Below are 27,815 nucleotides of genomic sequence, written 5' to 3'. Positions count from 1 at the left end.
GGGATCAGTGGGAGATTTTGTCTCAAAAGATAAAATGGTGAGGGGGACACTGGATGTTGACCTCTGACACAACACACACACACACACACACTTTGAAAGATAATTCTTAATTGCACCCCTACATTTAATAAGGTGCCTTACTACTAAACCACAAGAACTTACATGATGTTTTCTGAAATCAGCTTTCTAACACCTTGTGTGGTTCGTTATGACTTAATTGTAAAAAGGTGTCAGTGACAGACCGGAGGGAATTGGGAATCGAGGGCTAACCCTACCGCACTTTCCTCTCGGTCATGGGTTTTCATATCGCACTGTTTAGTCTGAAAAGTATTTCCAGTATCACTAAAGATAAATTTCACCTTTGACCAGAGAGTGCAAGGGTGCCCTGCCCCGTCACACCCACCACACCACCTCCATTCCCAGCAGGCGTTCATTCCTCCAAGCACCACATCAAGCTTGGGATCTAAAGTCAGTAGAACGAGACACACGATTCTTAGCACTTCCTAACATAGGAAATGAAAGGATCCGTGTTTTCATTCCTTAACTGCAATCTTAAATGAATATGAGTTTATGAATGGAAATTCCATTAAAGAGAAGAATCGTCCAACCATAAACACAGACAAGTGCTGTGAGCACGCACAGCAGAGCTCACCAGGACAGGAGGCTGGCTACTCAGGTTAACTCAGACACTCAAGAGTCTCCTGTGGGCAAGCCTGTCAGGAACAGAGGCAACTTTAGTCTATTTAAATATTCTAAATGGGAAGCTGTCCAGTGGTGTGTTTGTATATGTGTGTGTGTGTGTGTGTGTTTGTGTGTGATGCATGCGTGTGTGACTGCTCTTCAGATAACTTGAAGAGGCTCTCTGACAAATAGGAAATTAGGAAATGTGATGTGGCTTTTGGCTGACAATGATGCAGTAAAAATGCTTTTGAGAACACTGTTTCTCGGATTTTTGCTTAGGCATGATAAAATGTGAAGGATGGCATGTGGCGGAGTAGGTCCACAGCCCCTTGTACACCACCAACATTTCCAAGAGTAATTCTGCAAACAACCTCTGGGCAACACTGCTGCTCCAAAGATACATAAACATATATCTTCGGGCTGGTGGGATGGTTCAGTGGTTAGAGCCAACTGCTGTTCTTGCAGAGGACCAGGGTTCTTAGCACTCACATAGTGAGGCTTCACAGTCCCCTGGAACTCCAGCTCCAGAGGATCTGACACCCTCTTCTGGGCTCCTTAGGCACCAGCACTCACATGCACACACCCACACATAACATACATACACTTTGTTTTAAAGATTAAATCTTGGGCTAGCCGGGCAGTGGTCGCACATGCCTTTAATCCCAGCACTCAGGAGGCAGAGCCAGGCGGATCTCTGTGAGTTCAAGTCCAGCCTGTTCTACAGAGTGAGTTCCAGGACAGGCTCCAAAGCTACACAGAGAAACCCTGTCTCGAAAAACAAACAAACAAACAAAAATCTTGGGGTGGAGAGATGGCTCAGCTGTTAAGTGCATATATTGTTCTTCCAGAGGACCTGGGTTTGATTCCCAGCACCCACATCAAGCAATTCACAACCATCTATAACTCCATCTCCAGAGGAGGCAACAGCTCTGGGCTCCTCAGGTACCCACACATATGGCATATACATGAACACACATGATTTAAAATAATTAAATACTTTAAAAGTAAATCTTAAAAACAGTATCTTCACAAGTTAAAAGTTTTTACTCATTTAAAATGTCTGGCTTGTTTCTTCAATCAGTGTTTAATGTAGCCCAGGCTGGCCTTGAACTCTCTCTGTAGCTGAGGATGACCTTCAGCTCCTGATCCTCCAGCCTGCACCTCCCAAATGCTGGGATTGCAGGTGTCAGCCACAACTCCTGGCTTCTCTTTCAAGGTTTGACTTATAATTCCACTTATCTGTAATAAGAGCTCATGGAACTCTTCAAAAAGCAAATCTTAAAAATAAGAAGCTTCCTTTAAAATGTGTGCAGTCTTTGGGGCTATAAAAGAGCATCACACTTTGTAATAATAAGTTGCTCCTCATTCATACAGATTCAAGTGCATCCATATCCGAACATGTTCCTGAAGCATTTAAACAAGCCTGAGAATAAAAGCATCCCACAAGGTGTCATCTCCAACTCTCCTGCTGGGACTCTCACCAGGTATCAAAGAAAACACCTAAGTAGGTCAGCCTGCACAGAGGTCAGTGTTGACTGGCAGAGCCACATTCCTGGCTTAGAACACAGCTCAGGGGTCACTCTCCCTCAGCGACCGCCCACCCCACATCCCAGCAGGCCCCTGGCTCCCCCAGGACCAGCTCCTCCTAGTCTAGCCTCCATGGATACCAGGACTGGAGGCTGCTCTTTGGTTTCCTCCTGAGTAATACACCAGAAACAAGCAGTTACATCGAAAGGATGCACACTACCCATCACAACATGCCTGTCTCGTCAGTTCGCATGGCCCTCCCCTCAGCCAGTCCCCGCTCAGATCTGGGGCACCTGATGGTGTTCACGGGGTCAGTGCTCACACCATGACAGACTTCAAGCTACCCACCTGACGTCAACTAGCTCATGAACTCCTAAAACACAGCAGTTAGCTAATGGGAACCAGCACAACTGTGGATAAAGACGGGCCAAACCAAAAAATGAACGCTATTACATTAAACTGCAGTCTATAATACTGGCAAAAACAAAGAAACCCAAAGTGCCATAGGGCTTCTTCTGACCCTGGAGATGCAAACACTCCATGCTTAATCTACATCAATAAGCTGAACGAGAGAAAGTATTTGTCTTATAAACAGGATTCATGAAGTTATTGTCCAAACTGGAGCTTCTCTGAGTGGAAAAGTGTGAGCATTCCTAATTTCTACAGGAAGAGCAGGAGTAAACCAGGTCTGTGTTAGCCAATCTAGAACATGACTTCCTATTGTTTTCAGATGTGCTAATAGTAACTTCTTGCCAAAGGGTTGATTACTTAATGGTGAAAGAAAACAAAATGTTTTATTCATGTGCATACATTCACGCAGCCCAGCAGGTTACCATCAATGAGTGTGTGCTGGAGTGAATGGCTGGAGGATCTGCAGGCACAACCACGGGTCAGGACCCGGGGGTCTGGGGAAACCCACCTGGTCGACCAGCAGCTGAGAGGGTTTCAGGAGCAAAGATGGGCAGAGAGCATGACCCTATCTGAACAAGGCGGCAGCAGAAGGCCTAGCGCCTGGGTGGTGAGTGGAAGGAGGCGGTCCAGTTTGGGGAGCAAGCTGGTGCCAAGGAAGCTGATCTGAAGACAATACCGAGTCACTGAAGGGCTGCTGGAGACAATCTGGGCAAAATTCAGTGGAAGTTACCCTGGTGATAAGTGGCCTGAAACTAGTTATTGGGCATCTCTGGTAATCTGGAGAGGAAAGTACAAATTTCAGTGGGAGCAGGGGAAAGTTCGGATAATTTCCTATAGGTTGTGAGTGTGTGTGTGTGCGCGTGTGTGTGTGCGTGTGGTGTGTGTGTGTGCGCGCGCGCGTGTGTGTGTGTGTGCGTGTGTGTGCGCACGCGCATGCGTGTGTGTGTGCGTGTGTGTGTGTGTGTGTGTGTGTGTGTGTGCGTGTGTGTGGTGTGTGTGTAGACAGGGTTTTTTCATATTCTAGTCACAGCACTTAAGGCAGTCTTAGGAAACTCGGCTCTTATAGAAAACTTAGAAGGCGATTAAACATTGCCTTCTTCACAGTACCATTACAACCGTCTCCTGACCAACCTGGAGTGCATTACCTGTTACAATCCTGGATGCAGCCGCTGCAGTTCCCTTCTTTGAGGTAGCATGCTGCTCTGTTTGAATACAAGATGCTCAGCTCATCCGCACTTGCATTTCCTAAAACCACATTTAATTAAACACAGTTAAAACCCATCAGCAAAATCACAGTTCACCAAAATGACGCGACAGGACTGCGGTCTCCGCGGCACTGCGGTCAGTCCCACAGCCTGCTCATCCTGCAGAGCTCGGAGGAGCTGTCCCCGCACCAGCCACACGGGAAGGTAGGGCAGGGACCCGTGCAAACCTGCCTGGCCGGCACTGGCTCCGCATTCCGAGGTATTGCTCACGTAGGTCAAGTGGCGCGGTGCCCTTAGTCACCGGGAAGGAATGCGGGGCCAGTGCCTGTCACCGCGGGAGGCCGGCTCCTGTCCCGACCCCCGGTGGCCACGGCGCGGTCCCCTACCTGCAGGTTCCAGCTGCGCTATCGCCGCCGAGTACTGCGCTGCCGCCTCGGCGAACTGCCCGCTGCGGAACAGCTGGTTGCCGTGGCTCCTGAGGCCACCGGGACCGTCGGCGGCTCGGGGCTCCCCGGGGTGCGGGCTGTCGGCGCGCGCTGTCTCTGTCTCCTGCAGACCTCCGGGCTGCTGGGCTCGGGGCCCCGGGGCCCGGCCCCGCCGCGACCGCCGGCTGCCCTGGCTCCGGCCCATCAGCTTCTTCTGGATGTTGCCCATGGCGCTGGCCGCCGCTGTAGGGAAGGCGCGGGAGGTGAGTGCATCCCCGGCCGCCGCGCGATCCAGCCCGGCCGGTGCGGCGGCGCCACCCCGCGGGCGGAGTCCCAGCTTCCCGCCGCCCCGAGTGGGCGTCCTGCCCGCCCGGCCCCAGGATCCCAGGATCCCCGAGGACCAGGTCCAGTGGCCATCTGCACAGATTAACTCCTTAACCGCTGAAGAGCAGGCGACTGAGAGCTGGTCTTTCAAAGCCATCTTCTTCACCAGACCACACCTGTCCAGGTAGAGCTTACATTCATTCATTCTCAATTTAGGAATGAATGAAGTCACTAGACCTTGATCCACAGAATGAGGACTCCGCCCAAGGTCAGGGAACTAGGAGAAAATGGTCATTTGAAAGAAAACATCAAAGTGATTTTCAATTCATTTCAAAATGAATTCAGCAAAATCATAGAAAGTATTTAGGTTTTATGAGGCCCTAAAAATAGTAAACTTTCCATTCATAGCTGGATGTGGTGGCACATGCCTATAGTCACAGCCCTTGGAGGATATGACAAATTCCAGGCCAGAATGGACTGCATAAGGAGACCCTGTCTCAAAAAATAAAAACAAAAGAGTGAATTTTCCATTCAGATGCCTTATTCAAAGTAAAAATTTCTTTTAATTCAACTGCAAGTTTCAGGCATTAGTAACTTGATTCTAGTTTTAAATATGAAAATGATATGTATTTCAATTGTGGGTGTCTTATCAATATCTAAAGCAGAGTAGCTAAGTATGCCAAAGCACTGCTGAAAAAGGTTTTTTGTTTGGTGTTTTCGGTTCTGTTTTTTTGGTTTTTCGAGACAGGGTTTCTCTGTGTAGCTTTGCACCTTTCCCGGAACTCACTTGGTAGCCCAGGCTGGCCTCGAACTCACAGAGATCCACCTGGCTCTGCCTCCCGAGTGCTGGGGTTAAAGGCGTGCGCCACCACCGCCCAGCTGTTTGGTGTTTTCTTAAAGCTGGTGGTGCATACCTTTAATGCAGGCAGGCAGACCTCTGCAAAGCAGCCAGGGCTGCATATAGAGACTTTGTCTCAAATGAACAAAAACCATAAATACCCAAGTTCCCAAGTTTCCTCTTTTTAACAATTTCTAATCCAACTTTTCCTGGCTGTATTTTCCATCATCTGAGACAGCACAGAAAACCACAGTTAGCTCATGAAACCCCACGTGACTGGTGACGGGTTCACAGGGAGACTCTAAAGACTAGAAAATACAATTGCTCCCCACTTCCTCCTCCTTTTTTTTTCCAGACAGAGTCTCATGCTATAGCCCAGGCTGGCCTGGTACTTACTCATGACAACTCTCCTGCCTCAGCCTTCTGCGTATTAGAGATTATAGGAGCGAGCCACCATGTTCAAATACAAGTTTAAAAAAAATTCAATTTGAATCCCCAACCAAAAGAGGCTCATTATTATAATAATAGAAAAGACTTTGTGTAATGGAAATAAGTCATATGACTGGTACTTACTACTAAAGCCTCCCCCTGAATCGAGCTGTGTCATGTAAGCCCAAACTGGATAGAAAGAGAAAAGGAAATGTGGGGAAGGAAGGAGGCTTGGCACCCATGCTGGCTGAGAATAAAAATAAAAAAAAATCACATGAGCCATGTTTATACTCAAAATATGTCTGAGTTGTGGCCTGTGTATGGTGAGGATTCCTTGGACCCTTTTGACCCATTTTTAGCTTCTCAGCCTGTAAACCCGGTTCAATGAACTTCATACAGGACCTTATACCCTCCTGCACTAAAGAAAAGTTCTTAACATAAATGGTATGCTAAAACTTTTCCCTTGACCCCCAAATCCTCTGAACAATGTACCCTCAAGGCCACTGAAGTTCTCTGTGGAGTGTGGGTAAGACACTCGTACTGGAGTGTGTCTTCAGAAGCCAGTGTCACATTTGGGCAGGACACCACCCTTGTCTCAAGCTCCTCCCCCTCCCCCTTTGCCTTCCTAATTCCTGTGCTTACATCTATATTAAAACCCTTTCTTAATAAACCCAACTTCTGCCTCACACCGATAGGCCTAGGAAGTCTTCCTGCTGTAAGTCAGGACTATCTGCTGTTCCTGAGGGGAGGCCAGTGCGGAGAGCCTCTGGCTCACAGCTCACAGTGGAGCTCTGTGCCTCCTGCAGCTTTTGACTTGCCAGCAGAGATGGGGGAATGTAGCATTATTTCCACCCCTCTGTGTGGCATCCCCTCATGTCTGACCAAAATGACCACCAGATGTCTACCAGGGGTCAAGGCCTTTGCACACATCTTCATTAACCCTCAGGCTCAGCAGTATCATCCCACTGTACAAGGGAAGGTGAGAGACACAAGAATCCACTCAAGGACAGAGAGGCCAGCACAGCCGCCACGTGACATGTCTGGATAACCTTCCACACCTCCGGAAAGGTATGCAGAGAGGCCTGCGTGTGAGTCCTGCTGGGAACTCAGCTAGTGATGGGACAATGTTGGTGGGCTGTCAGGAGGCGGTGTCATAAACAGACAGACTGGATCATCAAAGTGGGTGGGTGCCATCACCGGGGGCGGGGCGGGGCGGGGCGGGGAAGTCCCTGAGAAATACACCAGAAAGATAAGCTGAGAAGTCTCTTGTGGAGGTGGATGAGTGTCTAAGGAGACAGAACACGGACTGCCTCAGAAGCCAGGAGGATTCAGGACCAAAGGAGCCAGCCATAATCAACACGAGAAGAGGGATGGCTAGCAGTAAGGCCTCGGTGTGGTAGCGACACAAGAAAATCGTAGTAAAACACCATTGGTCTGTTTGAATGACACACCAAAAGCATCACACACCAGGGCTAAGAGTGATGCAGCTAAAGAATGAAAAGATAGGGCTCGGGACATGGCTCAGCGGTTAAGACCACTGGCTGCTCTTGCAGAGGTCCAGCACCCACACAGTTCAGTCATCCATCACTCCATTTCCATGGGGATCTGACACCCCCTGAGAGCACCAGGTATGCGTGTGGTACACTTACACCTATGCAAATAAAACACTTGTAAACATAAAATAAATTTTAGAAAGAAGAAGAAAAGGGTATTTCAGTATCAGAAAATCATTCAATCTCAAACCAGGCATAGTGGTGCACGCCTAACATCCAGGCACTGGGAAGGCCAGCATGGTCTGCACAGCGAGACCCTGTCTCAAAAGGAAAACAAACAAAAAGCCACGTTGTCTGTGCTTGCATTAGTATGAAACAAAAAGAACAGGCAAAACCATAGAAGACCAGTGACCGGAGGTGGGGCAGGCGGAGCCATGGATGAAGGAGTCACATGGCTTTGGTGGGTGATAAAAATGTCCCCAAATTAGACAGTGGTGAAAGTTGTCAAAAACACCAAAATCTGCCAAATTTGAAAATTATGTTCAAGAGCAGAGTGTGACTGTTTCTTAAACTGAAAGCCCTTCTTTCCAAATAAAGATACATAAGCAGAAAACAAGCGATCATGTGCATGTGTGCGTGACTGTTTGTGTGATCTGTATGTGTATGGTGTGTGTGTGTCTGTGTGTGTGTGTGGTTGTATGTGTGTGGTAAGTGTAAATTTGTGTGTACGTGTGTATATGTGCATGTGTGGTTGCGTGTGTGATATATATGTGTCTGTGTCTCTGAGTCTGTGGGGTCTATGTGTTTATGTTTGTGAGGTCTGTGTGTATGTGTGTGTATGTGTGTGTGGTCTGTATCTGTGTGGTTTGTATGTGTGCAGTGTGTATATGTTGGTGTATGTGTGTGTGTGTGTCTGTGTCTCTATGTGTGTGTGTATCTTTGTGGTGTGTGGGGGTGTGGGGGTGTGGATGTGGTCTGCATGCGTGTGTATGTGTATTCTGTGTGTATGTGTCTGTGGCTATATCAAAGCCAGGGTCTGCCTTATGTGTTCTAGGTAGATACTCAACCACGGAGCCTTACATCACTGATTAGATACCTGAATCTGGATGGTCATGGTATATTATTACTAAATAGATTCTTAAGATGCTTCTCTCTGATGGTCTCTGTGCCAAGTACCACAGAAGCAGTACTCCCCCACTACAGAGACAGAGAGAGAGAGAGAAAGAGAGAGAGAAAGAGAGAGAGAGAGAGAGAGAGAGAGAGCCATTTCTGACCCATCATTCAGTGCCCTTCTGTGATAATGTATAGATTAGATGATATCTAAAATATGTTATATTCAAAAATGTGAAATAATATTTTTAAAAAGAATTTAACTTACAACAAAAGGCACTTTCTTCTTTGATAGGAATTTGATAGGAAAAATACATTTAACTTTCATAGCAATAAGTTATTACACTCGTAATTTCCCTAGTGGCTTGTGTACTGATATGCTTGTCCATTTTGACTCCTTGTGTAAAATCTGTTGCTATCCTAAGCCCTTTGCCATCCTAGGCTGGAGTTCCCTCCTCAGTTGTTCCTATGGTGCCCACAGAAATCAGTGGGTTCTCATGTTTATGTAAGTCAGATTTATCTTTCTCTTTATGATTTTGCATAGTTTCAACTCTTAGAAATCTCTGCCTTCTACCTCCAAATCCCGCCAATTTTAGGGCAAAAGAAATATTTCTGTTACCCTTGTTTGTGGGTGACTTAAGCTCCTTATAGCTCACTCTAAGCTGCAAGGGCACACTAAGAACTGGACACCCACTTGTTTGTTGAGGTTTTGAGACTTGAACTTGCTATATAGACAAGGGTGACCTCAAACTTTTGTTCCTCCATCCTCCACCTCCCAAAGGCACCATGCCAGGCTTGGGTGCTCGCTGTCTCTGTGAAGAGACAAAGTACCAAAGCCTGGCAGTCAGCTGAGTCATGACAACCATTTCTAACAATCCTGCTAGGAAAGGAGAAATACAAACAGATGGGCAGGTTCTGAGGGAAAGCCCAGGAACCCCAGCCAACCGGCAGGCATTTCTTAGTACAAGATTTACCAAGCAGAGGCAGAAGGACAGGCGACCTGCTGCCTGTCTAACCTCAGCTTCCGCCACAGAGCAGGTGTTCAGCAATCGTCACTTGCGAAATTAATGCCGTGGCTTACTTGGTACCTCAGTGTGGATGAACTGGGTCTGACAGGTTACTTCCTAGTGAACGGCTTATTGATCACAGAGGCCCTGAAGGCACCCAGAACAGTGTTGGCTATTGTTATTGCTCTTGGTTGCCCACCACAACTAGATGGTGAGACTCTGTTGCCAAAGACACCACACACTTTGGCTGCAGATCTTGACCGGGGAACCTTCCCTGAAGGCTAGCCTCCACAGTACTGGAAAGTGCTATTCAGGCTGCTAGAGGAGAAAAGATGACGGTCTTAACCTGTGCTGAACCCCCGCATGCTCTAACACCAACCTGCAAGCAGTGGTGTGTCCTGGGGCAACAGTGTTAATATCACTTACGGGTAACCGACCACTCTCTCGACTGAGTTGGAGGCTGCTCCCCAGCAGGGAATTCGTGCATGATATTATAAGTAAGAAGAAAATCCATGACTATGAGGTCATAGGCTCTAGGGTGAACCTACTGATGTCTTCTTATAAATATTCATGTTGCTAAACTGCTTTCTAAATATTTATGTTTTTATTTATAGATTTATCCTGGTCAGAGAAACTTCTTATTGTGGTGGGTAGTGGTTAATTCAGTGATGCATTACTTTTCAAAAGCTGAGCAGAAGTGACTATGAGTATTCAGCCATAGATAGTACATCTATATCAAATATCCCCCGACATACACACACCCAAGGTCCAGGGGAAGAAAGAACAGGAGGTAGACAATCGCTGTGAAGTGCTGTCGTCACATGGTTGTTGCACACATGACCCATAGCAGCCATGATTACCTAAATAAGACCTGCATAAAGTTCAAGCCAGTTAGCTCCAGTATGGGTGACGGAGGGGCTCCCCGGGTCCCACCCCAGCCAAAGTGCTGTTGGCAGGTGATGGCTGCTGGGGAGGTGTCTTACCACTGGTTGGCTCCCCAGGCTCAGACGAATATGGGCAACATTAACTGGACTCAGTGGGTTAAATAAATAAACAATAAAATATAGAAGGGGGCATGAAGTTGGAAGGGAGATATGATAGTGATTCCAGGAGAGTTGGTGTGGGGAATGAGGGATAATGACTAAGAATTCTTTCTCGACTGTGCAGAGACAAGACATGTAAAGAGTCTCACCTGGTAACTCCCTTCTAGGCTATAATGTTATTTTCCTAAAAGCAACCTGGAAGCTCCGGGACCTCTTTTTACACGCCTTTCAAGCATGTCACCTGGTAGAGGCATGCATTAGCTGGTTCGGCTGTGTTTAACCCCCTTAACGTTGAAAGGATGACTTCAGAGTCCCCAGCTGTCCTCCATGTCATCTTGGCTTTAATGGCAGACAGAGGAAACTCACTGTTCTTAATGCTTGCTTTTCCATCAAGACTTTTTTGTTTTTTCTGATTCTTACTTTATACATCCCCTACTTTACATATAATAATGGGATGGGGACCAAATAGCAGGGTCAGAAATGGTTCTTATAGAGCAGAGATCTCTTAGATAATGTACCACAGCCATCCTGGTTCAGAATTCGAATCACAGCAGCATAAAGTCAATGGTACAGCACTTGCCTGCCACACATAAGGCCCTAGCTTCAGTCTTCAAACACACACACACACACACACACACACACACACACACACACACACACGCACATGCACGTGCACACACATAAATAGTAATGGCAAGAGAAGTTCCAGTTAAGATTTAAAACAACAACAACAACAACAAAAACTCCACTTGGTTTTTCCCACTGGCAAACCAAAGAACTGTCCGTCCATCTTTAACAATTCCTTCAGAAATAAAGTTTTTAAAAAAGCTATCGTTCAGTGAAGAAAAGTCACCATGGCATTTATCTGCAATCCCAAATGTGGGAGGCGGAGGCAAGGCAGTCAGGAACTAAGGGCATCTGTACTGAGGAATGGGAGGAGCAAGGGGTGTGTAAGCCCAGCACTCAGGAGGCCGAAGTAGGAAGATTGCCATGAATCCAGGCCAGCCTGGGCTACGGAATAGGACTGTCTCAAAACAATAGCAACATAAACAGGAAAAAAGAAATAGAAGCTGGGTGGGGAGGGGGGATGTCAGCCCACGCCTTTAATCCCAGCACTCAGGAGGCAGAGGCAGGCGGATTTCCGAGTCCAAGGCCAGCCTGGTCTACAGAGGGAGTTCCAGGACAGCCAGGGATACACAGAGAAACCCTGTCTCGGAAAACCACCAGAAAAAAAGACTGGCCAGCAAGATGCTCAGCTGGTAAGGGTGTGCATGGTACCAATCCCAGGACTCGGGTACAGCTGCCCTCTGCCCTCCACACATGTGCTCATGTGTCCCTCCCCAGCACACAAAATACACACAAGTAAAAATAAATCTAAAAAGAAAAGCAGGGCTAAACTGGACTGTAGACTTTAAGGTAAAGCTGGAGCAGAGTTGGGGAAACTAACAATTTCTGTAGCAACAGAGACCCCCAAGCAAGCTCATCATGGGAACAGCAGTTCACATAACCAGGAAGAAAAGATGTCTCACCCGTATCCACACCACCATCTTCACATTTGTTTCCGGTTCCCTTTTCACTTTCATCTTCAGAGTTCTCCACTTCCTCAATAACCATCTTTTTCCCTTTGGTTTGGGGCTCAGAGGCAGGCTCTGGTTTCTTCAGATCGCTTTCAACCTCTGACAAGGTTTTCTGCAACATAATTAATTGTTTTTCTTTTAATAAAGAACACAATCATTCTTTTTTTCCCCAGAGACAGCCCTGCTCCCACTGATAGGAGTCCCCAAGAAGACCAAGCTACACAACTAACATGTGCAGAGTGCCCAGGTCAGTCCACGCAGGCCCCCAGTTGTTCGTTCAGGTCTCTGTGAGCCCCGAGAGCCCAGGTTAGTGCATTCTGCCACAGACATTTTTTTCTGGTAAGAATATGAAGCTACTTTAAAGTGAATAAACAAAAAACTTTAAAACTCAGTCTAGCTTTCTTTTTACAACAATTTCATTGTTTTATATGATTAAAATTACTTATGTCCACTATAAAATAAGCAAATAAGTGATCAGTGAATAACAAAATAAAAAAAGCAAAATGGGGCTTAAGAGACAGCTCAGTAGTTAAGAGCACTGGCTGCTCTTGCAGAGGACCTGGGTTCAGTTCCCAGCACCCACATGGCGGCTCACAACTGTCTGTAACTCCAGTTCTCGAAGCCCTGACGCCTCTTCTGGTTTCTCAGGCACTAAGCATATGATGCACAGACAAGATGCAAAACGCCCAATACACATAAAATATATTAAAGAAGGAAAAAAAGTCACCCACACTCCTCCCATTCACTTAATTATACTGACATTTTCATGAGCTTCCAGATGTTTCTGTGTGCACACACTCACAGAGGCGGGCAGTTTCTATAGATGAAGTACCCACACACGCTGTGAAGGAGTGGTCAAAGATCTGAGATATTTTAAGCCATTAAAAAGAAAAACGTGTATAGTAACTCCCCATTAAATACTTAAAAATTATTTTATTTAGTTCTTGTGTGAGTGTATGCCACACGCACGCTGGTGTCTGCAGAGGTCAGAACAGAGTGTCAATCCCCTACAGCTGGAGTTACAGGCCATTGTAGGCTGCCTGATGTGCATGCATGTGTGCGTGTGTGTGTGTGTGTGTGTGTGTGTGTGTGTGTGTGTGTGCATGCTTGTGCGTGTGCATGTGCATATGTGTGTGTAGGGGTTGGCATCCTAAAATTTGGATTCCTACTGAGCATGTAGCCCTCATATGGGTTACTCTGTATAACCAGTGTGGGACTTGGGAATGTGGGGAACTTGTCGACTGTGAGCGAAAGCCCCTCTTGTCTGACTAAGATATGGTGACCCTCACAGGCTCATATTCGAATACCTGGTCCCTGTTGGTGGATCTGTTTTGGGCAGGATTAGGTGTGGCCTTACTGGAGGAGGTGTGTCACTGGGGGTGAGCTTTGAGGATTCTGTCTCCTTGTCTGCTGGTTGTGGGTAAACTGTAAGTGCTCTCTCTGCACACACTTTTAGTTCCAGCACTCAAAAGTCAGAGATAGGTGGATCTCTGAGTTCAAGGTCAGCCTGGTCTACAAAGAGAGTTCCAGGCAGCCAGGGCTGTTAAACCCCCATCTTTTTTTTTTTTTTTTTGGTTTTTCGAGACAGGGTTTCTCTGTGTAGCTTTGAGCCTTTCCTGGAACTCACTTGGTAGCCCAGGCTGGCCTCGAACTCACAGAGATCCGCCTGGCTCTGCCTCCTGAGTGCTGGGATTAAAGGCGTGCGCCACCACCGCCCGGCTAAACCCCCATCTTAAAAACAAACAAAAGCCACAAAACAAAGACGTAAGCTCTTAGCTACTGCTCCAGCACCATGCTTGCCTGTGTTCCCCACCATGATGGCCATGGACTAACCCTCTGAAACTGTAAGCAAGCCCCCACTAAATGCTTCTTTTATAAGAGTTGCCATGGTCGTGGTGTGTCTTCACAGCAATAGAGCAGTACAGACACTTTGCTGTACCACTAAAGCCATCTCATTAATTTGCAAATAGCGTGAATTCTCCGAATTCCCTGGTGCTCCATGGCTACTCTTTAGGCCTCAGTTCAGTGCTGCTGCCCTGAGCTGGTTCACTCACTCAGGGAGCAGCGCTGCCACGCCAGGCTTACCACGCCAGGCTTACCACGCTAACGACATTCTTCTGTGGCTTTGGTGCTCACTCATAATCCTATCTAAAACGTCTATGAACTCTGCATAATAAATTGAGATTATCTCAGAGAAAAGCACTGACTCCATCAGTATAGAAAAGAGAAAACATTTGTTATTCAGTGGTAGCTTTCTATGTCTGCATGGTTCCTTTCTTGTTACACTGCTGTTTGGTGGTGGTGACAGTGACTTACCGGGAGCTGAAGCCAGGCTCCTGGGCAGCTAGGCAAGCACCCTTCACTGAGGGCCCAGTCCCCACACAAGCTTCCCGTAACAGTTTGCTTTCTTCCACTTCAAGTAGATGTCAATGTGCTAGACCTACTCAACAAGACTGATACCATTTTAACATACATTCAGAAACAGCTGGATGTGGTGGTGTACACACCCTTAATCCCAGCACTTAGGAGGCAGAGACAGGTAGATCTCTGTGAATTCACTGGCAGTCTGGTCTCCCTAGGGAGCTCCAGGCCAGTCAGAGTCACATGGTGAAACCCTGACTTAAACCTCCAAAATAAATAAAGAAAATCAGAAAGAGAAAATTCCAGAATTAGGTTTTTAAAAACCATTCTCTATCCTTACCTGGGCCAGATCATTATGAGGCTCCACACGCAGCACTTCCTTTAGATCTTCCCTGGCCTCCTGGAGCTTGTTTTGATGTTTGTACGTAGTAGCACGTCTCAGCAGAGCTGAAAAGATGCCAGCACAAATGCTCAACAGTTTAATGTATAGCATGATAACTTCAACACAGTTTGCACAGGACGCTAGCAGGCAGAGCTTGAACCCCAGGTCCGTGTCGTGGAGCACATACAACATGACCCTGCTGTACACAGAAGGCTTTCATCGGGCATCAGCCCGCTTTTTCACTTGAGACATTCATATATGCAAATTATGCGTTGGTCAAATCTACCCTCCCCTCTCCAATTCTTTGCCCATTTTCCCACAACTTTTCACTTTCAGTTGCATGAGCTCTTTTCTTAAAACAAACCAAAAAACCTACTGAGTCCACTCAGTGCTGCCTGAGTGAAGCATGGACAGTGTGGAGGTTTGAATGAGAGATGTCCCCATGGGCCTCAGTATTTGAACACTTGGTTCCCGCTGGTGGGGCTGTTTGGGGGACTGTAGGAGGCGCAGGCTTCCTGGAGGAAGTTCGGCCGTGGGAGCGGCTCTCTCTGGTGCCTGCAGTTAAAGATGTGAGCTCTCAGTTGCCTGCTCCTTCTGCCACGCTTCCCTGCCATGACAGACTCTCCTCCTGGAACCATAAACCCAAAACACTCTCTCTTAAGTTGCCTTGGCCATGGTGTTTTATCATAGCAAAGAAAAGAACTCGTAAGTGTGGCCTCTCAGAGGTCTGAAGAACACTGACACTCCCTGGCAGCCTCACCAGACCCGCCAGCTCCTTGGCTCCCCCTTCCCAGCTGCGGCACTAGGAAGCTTTTCACGGAACAATACCACCTGACTTCTTCAATCATCCAGCTTCCAGTTCATCAGCTTCTGGAAATTTACAAGATTCCTTACAGAAATTTAGTAAGCACTGGTCGGGAAAGGACAGGAAGAGCACATCAGTGAACTCAACTGAGCGGTTACTTTTGTTTGGTGGTAGTGGGAACGGTTGTTTTTGTTTGGCTTGATTTGGTTTAGCTTTTTGAGACAAGGTCTCATAGCATAGGCTGGTCTTGAACTCACCGTACAGCCAAGTACCTTTAAACGCTGGTCCCCCTCTCTACCTTCCAAGTACTGGAATTACAGGCATTTCACCCAGTTCTGATAGCTATTTATAAAATGATCAGAGTTGGGTGTGGTGGTTGTGACAAAGGCCTAAATCCCAGCATTTCGGATGGTGAAGTTTGGGTCAGCCTGTCTCAAAACAATAAACTACACTAAAATTATCCAAAAGTTAACTTAGCATGTGGAACCATGATGTAGTCCTGGTGATCACATCAGCTGGGGTCAGAAACTGAGCACTTCGGTAATTTGTGTCAGATTTTTTTTGTAGGTTTCAATTTATAATTTTATAATCATTTAATACTAACAATGTACCCTTCTAGTCCTTTGGTCCATCATATGAATTTTGCATAGTCAAACAGTATCTTGAGAAAAAAAATCAGGCTTAATAATTCTGAAATGTGAGAAAGGGTGTACCAGATGTATTTTAATATACTATCGTAACAAACAATTAGAAATAAGTAAAGTTCTCTTGTTATATAACTTAGAATGAGCCATGAAAACCTAAATGATAAATCATTTTGTAGAATATTTAATCAAACTTTATTATTGTGTATTGTCATTGTTATTTGGGTCTCTAAACTAAATTCCCATGAAGACATAGTCATGATAGAAGAATTATTTTTGCAATTTTTAAATTTTTCGTAATTATTAATTTTAGAATAATTTGAGTCATCAGGAAGTTGTAAAGCTAGTATAGGTTCTCAGAAACCTCCAGAAGCTTCCTCTAATGTGAACATTTTACCGTCTCTCAATTGGCTACCACAATTCAAAGAATGAAGGACTTAAATTCCAATCAAACTCATTAAAAGTAATGTTCCCAGGGTTTCCATATAGAAAGACAGAAAGCTGAGACTCCTGGACTGCGAGACAAACTGCTCACTCACGGTCTGCTCACCTTTTACGTTTCCGGGCTCCAGCTCCAAGGCCTTTTCACAGTCCTGGAGCGCACTGCTCCACCGCTGTAATTTGATTTCCGCCTGAGCTCGGTTGTTATAGGCGGACACGGTGGGAAGGGCTGATAAGCTCCTACAAGAGAAGCACAGATTGGCAATAGCGAGGCCGAAGACAGAGAAACTCAGCTAAAGTTATGCTGTGGTTAGAATATGAAATGTCCTCACAGGCCGGAGGCATGGGTGGTGACTGGTTCTGGAAACATCAGGAGGCTAGGCCTAGCTGAAGAAAGTAATTACTGGGACTGTGTCCATGGGCTTCTCACCCTTCACCCCCAGTGCATGGGTGTCCCCATCCCTGTGCCCCTCCCATGTCCCACCATCAAGTAAATATCTTATTCCCACACCAAGATGTTCAGCCTCCCTTCAGAGCCAAGGTAACAGAGCCAGCCAAACCACCAAGCATGGGTTCAACCCTCATGAGCCAAAATAAAGATTTCCCTCCTTGAAGCTATAGTTCTCGGGTATTTAGGTCCATAGCTATGTAAAAGGAACAGATAAAAATTGTGAGTAAAATAAATATATGCTGTATAAAGGCTGAACTGTGTCCCTTAAAAGTTTATATGTTGAAATCCTAAACCCACGATGTCTCAGGCTATGAGTGCATTTGGACGTAGGCTTTGGAGAGATAATTAAGCCAAGGATGGAGCTCAGAGCACTGGCCTCGGTCCAACCCCTGCACCACTGTTACTGGGATGAATCAACTTAATGCAGAAAGGCTTCTTTTGGCTCACAGTTCAAATACAGTCCATCATGGTGGGGAAATCATCACAGAGAAAGAGATGAATGTGTACTGCTGCGAAGCATCATTTCTCCACTTACACAGTCCAGGATCCTTGGCAGGGAATGGCACCCCCACAGTGGCACATTGGGCGGGTTGTCCCAATTCAGCATAATCAAGATAGTAATCCCCCACAGGCAGGCCCAGGGACCCAGCCCCCAGATTCTGCCAAGGTTACAAATAATACCAGCCGTTACCAGCACCACCATCAAAAAAGGTTTAAAAAAAAGATAATTAAGTTAATATGAAGTCCTTAGTATGGACTTGAGTCTAACAAAACTGATACCTTTATGAAAAGAGGAGATTGGAACCAGATAGAGTGACAGGCACACCATGTGAGCAAAGAGAAGAAGACAGACACCTGCCAGCCTAGGACAGGGGCCTCTGAAGAAATCAATCCTGCCTTCACCTTGAGTTAGTTTAGACTTCCAGCCTTCAGGACTGTTAGATAAACATCTTGTTCAGGCCACTAGGTCCGTGGTATTTGGGGACGGCAGTCCTAATAATACATACAATAACACAACCTATGTCCCTGAAAGTGCTGAGACACAGTTCCTCCTCTCAGGGGACTCCAGCTTGTGTCAAGTTGACACAAAACGACCCAGCACACCTACTGCAGGCACTCAGTGCCCTACACACGTAGCTCGTGTCCCAAGGCTACTGCTCTGCCCGTTTGGAAGAGGAGAAAACATGCCACGGAAAACCTCAGGTGTGCCTATTAATAATAATAATAAATGTTATTATAAAATAATAATAAAAACAGACAGGAGTCACGCCTAGACAGTCGGCTTGCTGTCTCCAGTAACTGTCTAGTCCTCATAGCACCCCTGAGGGTGGCAGGCTCAGAGCTTTATCACTTTGAGGAAATAAGGCACGAGATGTAAGGCTAGAAGGCAGCAGACCTCAGTTCTCTGATCCATCAGACCATACTGCTTAAATTCTTCAATTAGCTGACCCCGCAACAAGGAAGGTAAGGAAAATGTCACTCCCTGTAACAGGAGAATCTCCACTAGAGAAAATCCACAACAAGAAAACAAACAAACAAACAAAGCCTCAATCAAACATTTCACTATTAGGATAAGAATTTATACTGTATCAAGCTGATAATAGAAAAATAAATTAATTAATTAAAAAAGGACAAATACTATAGAATTGTATTACATGAAATATATAGAATATACAAATTCATAGAGACAGAAAGATTAGACGTTACCTCAAGATGGAGAAGAAAGAAATATAGAGCAATTATTTCCTAAGTACAAAATCTCTGTTTTGTGTGATGGAAAAGTCCCACAAATGGACAGTAGTATCAGGACATAATATCATGAATGTAATAAATCAATACAATTAATGTAACTAGTGAATATCATAAATATAGTTATTGAATGAATAATGCGAATGTAATCAATGAATACCACAAATGTAATTAATATGAGTGTAATTAATGAATATCATGAATGTAATTTTTTTTAAAGTTAAAATAAATAAATAAATAAACAACAAAAAAGAAAACAAACAAACCAACAGCTGGGTGAGACGGTGGGCACGTGTAAGCCCAGAACCTGAAACGTGGAAGCAGGAGGATCAGAGGTTCAAGGCCAACCTGGGCTCATAAGACTATCAGAAAAAGGAGTGGGGGAGAGGGAGGGAGGGAGGGAGGATGAATGTGGGTGTCAGGTGGATGTCCACCTGACTAAATGTGGGGGGCTGTACTAATGAACAGTCCACGAGGAGCCTGTCTACAGTCTCTACTGAAAACCTGCTGTAAGACAAGCAATGAGGGACAAGGGTATAAATGACTAAGCCAATGGGCTCTGCCCTGGGAGCTCACGGGGCCTCAGTACCGGACCACACCAGTGTGAACTGTACCTTTGAGAAGAGCTACCAAGGACAGTGAGCTGCTCCCAGAGCCGGCTAACCAGGGGACGGCATGCTGTGTTATGGAGTAGAGACCTAATGATAATGAGGGGAGGGAAACATCCCCAGAGGAGAATCCACGATGTCACAAGTACAATATCCCCAGTGATTCCAACATAGACTATTCAGTTTATTTATGTGGTTTCAACAATTAAAACATCACTTTAATTTTACACGTATGGGTGTTTTGCCTGCATATATGTCGGAGACCACATGTGTGCCAGTGCCCACTTGGATGATTCCCAGCACTGGAGTCACAGCAGGTTGTTAGCAGCCACGTGGATACAAGGAATTGAACCTGGGTCCTCTGGAAGAGGAGCCAAGTCCTCTTAACCACTGAGCTATCGCTCCAGCCCCTAAGGTAGCAAAATAAAGCCACAGTGAAATGAAAACCTACTTGCCTGGTGTAATACATCACAGCCTCTTCATAATCCCCTGCGTAGAAGGCCTCATTTCCTTTTCCCTTTTCACGACTAGCAAGAAAACTCTTCTCCTTCTCAGTCAGACCTAGAAACAAACACATATGAAAACATATCCAAAGACAACTCCTTTAAAAGCTTAAACACTCGCGTGCTTTGCTTAAGGGCGGTCCTGGAAAGAGAACCTGAGGACTCAGGTATGTCCAACAAGCACTCTACCATTGAGCTACATTCCCACACCCCCAAGAATACTTATTCTAACTGAAGCAGAAAGCCATAGGTTAAACAAAACAAAAGATTTCCTGGGTGTAGGGCTATTTCTTCTTCTCTAATCTCTCCCAGTCTTTGGAGGGTTAGTTTTCTCACAACTAGTTTGCTTTACTTTAAAGGTTATGTACGGACTTCAGACAGAAGGTGGTCTCACCTCTTCTGTTGATGCAAAAAGAAAAACATGAGAAGTTTTAAAGGAAGAGGATTGAAAATAGGAAATGGAAAACAAAAGAATATTCTAAGGAAAATAGGTTTGTATGCAAACATTATTACGGCCAGGCACAGTGGTACACAACTGTAATCCCAGCACTTGGATAAAAGAGGCAGAAAGATCAGAAGGCCAAGGTCATCATTGGCTACATGTGGAGTTCAAGGCCAACCTGGACTACATGAGACCCTGTCTCAAACAAAATTGAGTAATTAAAGACAGAAATAAGTTTGTTAGGCGTGGTCAACTCTGGCCAAAAATCTACAAACTTTAGTGGAAGTCAACAGTGCTCAAAGGTGATGTTTCCTAGGCTGACAAGTCCTTATCGTAATTAAAAGGTTGGAAAAGGACTACTCCCGTTTTCTCTCATTACCTGCTGTGTCTATTTTTGTCTCAATTTTAGACAAATGAGCCCTGTTGTTTACTATAGTCTTTTCTTTGTAATCTTCATCAATTTTTGAACATTCCTTTTCCACATCAAATCTGAAAGAACAACCAAAATGGGGAAAAAAAATGAACAGCATACTACAATAAGAAAGAAGACTCACTCCTGTATCTGAAGATGAAATGCTTGGGACAGACTTTGTATTGGAGTTGAGATTTGCTGGGTTTGTTTTGTTTGTTTGTGGTTTTTGTTTGTTTGTTTTTCCAGACAGGGTTCACTGTGTAGCCCTGTCCTGGAACCCATTCTGCAGACCAAGCTGGCCTTGAACTCAGAGATCCACCTGCTTCTGCCTTCTGAGTGCTGGGATTAAATGTGTGCTAGCAAATATCTGCATATACCACATGAGGTCTATGGGGAATCCACAAGTTCAAATACGACACTCATGCCTGCTTCACATACAAGTAACCTAAGCATAGTTTCATATAATACTTTAACTAATTTTCTGAAGTTTCGTGGGTGGAATTATCCACCGGTAGTGTAAGAGTTTCAGATTTGGGGACATGTGGATTTGGATTTTTGTGTTACAATGTCAACTTGTACTTGTCCATACTCTTATGCAGAATGTTCCTCAGAGGTTTGCCCTCAACTCGTCTGCATTCCTTCTTAATGATAAGCAATTGCTGACACAGTGGCACCACTCATAATCTCAGTGTTGGGGGACAGAGGCAGGTGGATCTCTGAGAGTTCAAGACCAGCCTGGTTTACAGAGTGAGTTCCAGGACAGCCAGGGTTACACAGAGAAACCCTGTCTTAAAAAGAAAAAAAAAAAAATCAAACAAACAACAACAAAGCCAACATCAAACTTAAATCTAATCTGTTTTGTGGTTGGTTTTATAAATAAAAGGACACAGAAAAGGTATTATTTTTTAATTTATCTTTTTATTTTATGTGCATTGGTGTTTTGCCTACGTGTAGGTCCGTGTGAGGGTGTCAGATGACCTGGAACCTGAGTTATAAACAGTTGTGAACTGCTATGTGGGTGCTGGGAATTGAACCTGGGTCCTTTGGAAGAGCAGTCAGTGCTCTTAACCTCTGAGCCATCTCTCTAGCCCCCAGAAAAGATTATTAATGAAAAAAATAAAATTAAAAGTGCTTAGACTAGCCAAGTGTGGCAGTACATGCTTGTTATTATTGAAACTGGAAGACTGAGGCAGGGGACTTCTGAGTTTGAGGCCAGCCTGGGTCACATGGTGAGAGACCCTGTCTCAAAAGAAACAAGAATGGGGGGTAGGAAGTATTTGGTAAAATGGTAACTTTACTAAAGTAATTTGATACACTTGATTTATCAGGTTTATGATATTTTTAATTATAGAATCTAATGGTAGACAATTTTTCAGAGACAAATTTTAAATTAAGAAATATGAAACATACTTATCCCACTCTGCATAAGTCCTTGGAATTTTCTTCTTAACTGGCTTACTTCTAGAATATGTTTCCTGAAAGAATAACATCACACTTCGTGAGATACATCCAGTGAGACCACCAGGATTTATTAGGAATGCACTGTGAACCATAGGAGTAAGACAACAAATGCAGTGGACCAAAACAAGTCCTCTTGAGGTTCAAACAACTCCAGTATCACCATATAGTAAAATACTGAGGTAAGAGACAGGATTTCAAATTTGTAGTTAATCCTGAGGACAGTCTCACAGATTTTTTAAGGACATATTTAATATTTGAAAACTCACGTGTGAGCATTAAATTTAAATTTCTTAAAATGAAAATAACACTGAATTCCTTCACTCTTTCAGAGCCGAGGCATTTAGAGAAACGATTTCGCTATATTGGTCAGGGCTCTTTTGTGTGTCCTGACAGACAACAAACAAACACTGAAGGCTTCCCGTCTCTTCTCCAGCCTCTGCTCTTCCCGACACGCTGCACTCCCTGCCTGCTGAGTTCCTCTCACTGGTGACTATGTGCTTTCTCCATGTAGCAGAAGATACGGGCACCGAAGTCTAGGTTTATAACCACCAAGGCTATTGGTGAAATTATTAAGGCCACTCCACGTAGTTAAAAGGAGATTTATTTAATGGCGTAGCTTACAAATTAAGGGATAGGTAGGTCGCGGGGTCTGGGGAAGGTGTATCACAGTCCACCGGTGTTCTCTGGAGCTCTGCTTGGTCCACCTCCACCATCCAGGGTCCCGGAATGGAGAGAGTGTCCGCCGATTCAGATCTTGGGTCCCCAGGCGCCTCCCTTGGCCCTGCCTTGTAGGCGTGACAGTTGCTGAAGTCTCAATGGGGGCTGGAACTTCCAGATCAAAGCTGGAATGGCTACCCACTACACAAGGCCTCATCAGAGAGAGCAAAAGAGCGGCCCTCCCCCTTCCATCCCTCAGAGAAACTACAGGAAAGGACTCCAAGGAGCTGTTCAGGGGCAAAGTGGCCCAAACTAGGTCCCAGACCCATTGCTGATGATGGGGAAGCAGGCAGGTTCTGCACCAGGAGCAAAGCACAACAGGCTGAGGTGACGTGATCTCCTGGACCACACCACACGGTGCTACGGGAGGAGTGTACCAGGAGAGAGGAGCTGTGAAGAAGGGAGACACCAGATTCAGCTGTCAGCAGAGGATGGCCAGCAATACCAGCAGCCGGAAGAGCAAGGAGGGATCCTCCCCTCCAGGTTTCGGGAGCATGCCTGCCAATGCCCTGGCTGTAGACTTCTAGCCTCTGGAACTGTAAAACACATTCTTGTAGATGTAACCAACTGTCTTATTAAATAAGAAACACAGAACCAATGCAAAGAAGAAAGCCAAGAGGTCAGAGCTAAGAGCTAAAACCTTACCCTTCCTCTTGTGGTGGTCCTACCTCTCCGAAAGAGAGTTAAAGTCTTTATATAGACTTTCTGTTCTGCCTTCTCATTGGTTGTAAACCCAACCACATGACTGCCTCGTCACTGCCTGTCTGTACAGACCTCTAGGTCTTCTATGGTTGGTATTGAGATTAAAGGCATGTGTCTCCAATGCTGGCTGTATCCCTGAACACATAGAGACTTACCTAGTTCTGCCTACCAAGTGCTGGGATTACAAGCATACGCCACCACTGCCCGGCTTTCCTATGGCTTGCTAATAGCTCTGACCCCCGGGCAACTTTATTTATTAACATACAAATAACATTTTAATACAAATAAAATATCACCATACATTCTTTTGTTTTAAGCTAACCAGTTTGTTAGAAACTAAAACAAGTGGTACAACCCTTGCCTTGGAGGAGGTGGAAATGGGGGGTGGGTTGAGGGGGAGGCTTGGGAGTGGGAGGAGGGAGGAGAGGGGAATCTGAGGTTGATATGTAAAATGAATAGAAAACTGGATGTGAGCTTCAAAGCAAATGGATGAGTCAGGCTGACACAAGAGCTTTCTGCTTGATCAACTAAAAGAATGATGTTGTTGGGAAGCAGGGAACTGTGTGGTGAACCTTAGAGAGGATGATAATAAGAGCAACGTTTTTTGATGAAAACATTCATATTTTTCACTTTATTATACTTATTAAACTCTTTTTAAATCATCTGGAAGGTAACAAGCCATTGTCTGTGAATGAATAGAAGCTACAGAACTTTCTCACACTCTACAGGTATATCACTGAAATGGATTCTGATTACTTTTCCCTGTCCTAACTGCCATTACCTGCTCATATCATCCTTGCTTCTAATTTGAGTTTCTAGGAGTTAATGAAATCACCTAGATCTTAGCAGTCCTAGCAATCCAGTTAACATTTAAGGCAGCCCATGCAGCATCTCTAAATAAAGCCATCTGAATGATTCTCATCTCATTCATTATCAAAGAAAAAGTCTATATGGAAAATCAGTACCTTTTTGTTGTATCAAAATTCATACATATCTTATCATAGAGTTGTTTAATGTAATTTTTGAGGAAGCATTAAAAATGAATACTCAAAGGAAAAACATGAATAGAAAATCTCTTAATTAAAAAAAAAAAAAAAGGCTGTAGAGACAGACCCTGGAGTACCAGCGCTGGAACGATGGCTCAGCACACAAGAACACTGGCAACTCTTGCTGAGGACCCAAGTTCAGTTCCCAGCACCTGCTTGGTGGCTCACAGCACTAGTAACTCCAGTTCCAGAGGCTCTTACATCCTCTTCTGACCTCCTTGGGCAACATACACGCGCATTGTGCACATATTCACATGTAGGTGAAACACATATAAAATAAATAAATCTAAAAAATTTTTCAAAGAAAGAAACTGCGGGTACTTAAATTCTTATGTGGTTCTTCAACATCCCCATGTGAAATATATATTCCGTTTCAAGAATAAAAATACATCGTGTGTGTGTGTGTGTGTGTGTGTGTGTGTGTGTGTGTGTGTGTACAACTCTCAAGAGCTGGCTCTTTCTTGGTTGGAGAGATGTCTCTGAGGTTAAGAGCACTTGTGATTCTTCCCAAACCCCTGAGTTCGGTTTCCAGTACCCACCTAGAGGCTAACTCGGGTTCCAGGGGTTTGATGCTTTCTTTGGACTTCTGCAGGCACCAGGCATGCATATGGTGCACGTGCAGGCATGCAGGCAAACATAAATTAAATTAAATTAAAAAAAATCTCTCTTTCCGCCATGTGGGTCCCTGGAATTGAACTCAGGTCATCAGACTTGGAGGCAGGTACTTTACCAGCCGAGTCATCTTGCTGGCCCACAGTACTTTTGTTGAGATGTGTAATAAAACTGTATTTCCTGCTCAGTGCAAGGCTTTCTGCATACTTCTTAGCTTTTCACACACAACAGTAAAATCACAGGCAGTGCTGGTGCACGCCTTTGATCCCAAGACTCAGGAGGCAGAGGGGATCTCTGAGTTCAAGGCCAGCCTGGTCTACAAAGTGAGTTCCAGGACAACCAGGGTTACACAGAAGAACTCTGTCTCAAAAAACCCCAAAAATAAAACAACAACAACAACAACAAAACCCAAAACAAAAAAACAAAACTTAAAGTACATGTCCTCAAGGTTTCATATTTGACAAAACAATTTACTGTTGCCCCAAAGGTATTACCATATTCAACTGGTCGTTTTTTTCACCAGGTGTACTAGTGCCCTGCCTTGATTCAAGCTAAGCCACAGCAGTTTTATTCTCAATGCCAACGTCAAGACAGTGGGAAAATTGAAGCACTAATACTATTCTTTCAGACAGCACTGCTGGATATGGTAGTACAACACCTAAAATCCCAGCTACTCAAGAGGTTGAGGCAGAGGGATCACTTGGATGAAAGAGTTCCAGGCCAGCCTGGGAAATATAGCATAACTCTATATCAAAGGAAAACAAAGGAATACAGCATTGACCTTGGGATTCCCTGGAATCCAAGCTGAGAATCACCATGCTGCTCATCTGTCTACACCAGTGGATTATAAGCTGCTATAGAATAATCATTCTGTACACTGTGTAAATTACACTGTGATTGGTTTAATAAAGAAGCTGACTGGCCAATAATAGCTGGACAGGATAATGTTAGGCAGAAGGGCCAGACTAAGGACACTGGGTAAAGAAAGGCAGAGTCAGAGGAGTTGCCAGCAAGACACGAAGAGGAAACAGGAGATGTAAGATGAAAGACAGTAATGCCATGTGGCAGAATGTGGATTAATATAAGTGGGTTAATTTAAGTTGTAAGAGCTAGTTAGTAATAAGACTGAGCTATCGGCTGAGCATTTGTAGTTAATATTAAGTCTCCATCTTGGTTATTTGGGAACTGGTGGGCAGGAGAGAAAAGTCCATCTATAATAAGCTCTTTAGAGGACGGGCCAAGGGCTACAGAGATGTCTCTCTGGCACATTGGCTGCTCTTCCAGAAGACCCAGGTTTGAGTCCCAGCACCTGCATGGCAGCTCACAACTGTTTGTAACTCCAGTTCCAGGAGATCTGACACCCTCTTCTGCCCTCTACAGGCACTGCATGCATACAGTATGCAAGCAAAAGACACATACACATAAAATAAAAATAAATAATATACAGTATGCAAGCAAAAGTCACATACACATGAAATAAAATAAATAATATACAGTATGCAAGCAAAAGACACATACACATAAAATAAAATAAATAATAAATCTTTAAAAAAAAATAAAGCTGGGTGTTGATGGTGCACACCTTTAATGCCAGCACTTGGGAGGCAGAGGCAGGCAGATTTCCTGTGAATTTAAGAACAGCCTGATTCCAGGCTGGTCAGGGCTACATAGGAAGACTATCATCAAAAAAAAAATAAAACAAAATAATAAATAAATGTAAGTTAACAATAACAAAACACGAGAATAACAAGAACACAAAATGGAAAGCCTTGGGTAGTCACCCTGTCAGAAATAGCAAGGTGATGGGGTGTTAAAGCCTAGATTTGACTTTAAGTGGACAAGAGTGACTTGGACCTCCAACAGACCCTTTCTTTGTGACCCTTGAGTTAAAAAGGGGGGATTTGCAAGACCAAATAGGGACCACCTACAAAAGAACGGAAACCGAGAAGCACACGCACTAAGGCGTGAAGGGCCATCTCCACGTGCTTAAACTGTGTGTGCTACTGCACATGGGCAGTCAGCTGACTTACATGGTGACAGTCACTGTACCTCTACCAGACGGGCACAAGCGTTCTCTGAAAGTCTCTCATGCTCTTAAAAACTGGCCAGAGTAGCAAAGGGAAAAGATCAAAGCTGTTGACCCCAAAACGCAAGCCTTGAGAAAAGGTAGCTTTGTTTCCATCACCAGACGATCAGATCTAGTTACACAAGAGGGCAGCTGGGCCTGATGGCACAAGCCTGTAATCCAGCTGTTTGGGAAGATAAGGAAGGAGGGTCACAAATTCAAGGCCAGCCCAGAACACTGAGGGAGACACTGTCTCCACATAAAAAGTCAAAGAGGTGCCGAGCCACAGCTCAGGGGTACAGACCTCGCCGAGTGTGAGGTCCCAAGTAAACTCTAGTACCACA

General features: G+C 44.9%; 1 protein-coding gene across 1 annotated transcript in view; it reads right to left on the bottom strand.

Moving 5' to 3' along the window:
* Window positions 1-27,815, bottom strand: part of Spag1 (sperm associated antigen 1) — a 65,443-nt gene that overhangs the window by 19,140 nt on the left and 18,488 nt on the right. The window contains exons 5-12 of the mRNA XM_059252994.1: window positions 22,279-22,343; window positions 20,836-20,945; window positions 19,967-20,072; window positions 16,813-16,943; window positions 14,772-14,878; window positions 12,023-12,182; window positions 4,211-4,492; window positions 3,765-3,864 (exon numbers count right to left, since the gene is read on the bottom strand). Coding sequence (XP_059108977.1) covers window positions 3,765-3,864; window positions 4,211-4,492; window positions 12,023-12,182; window positions 14,772-14,878; window positions 16,813-16,943; window positions 19,967-20,072; window positions 20,836-20,945; window positions 22,279-22,343 — 1,061 coding nt within the window. The remainder of the gene's footprint in view (window positions 1-3,764; window positions 3,865-4,210; window positions 4,493-12,022; window positions 12,183-14,771; window positions 14,879-16,812; window positions 16,944-19,966; window positions 20,073-20,835; window positions 20,946-22,278; window positions 22,344-27,815) is intronic.

The sequence above is a fragment of the Peromyscus eremicus genome, unplaced genomic scaffold, assembly GCF_949786415.1.
Source record: "Peromyscus eremicus unplaced genomic scaffold, PerEre_H2_v1 PerEre#2#unplaced_722, whole genome shotgun sequence".
Lineage (NCBI taxonomy): Eukaryota > Metazoa > Chordata > Mammalia > Rodentia > Cricetidae > Peromyscus > Peromyscus eremicus.
The sequence above is the reverse complement of the archived record's forward strand: the minus strand, read 5'-3'. Positions and strand labels throughout refer to the sequence as shown.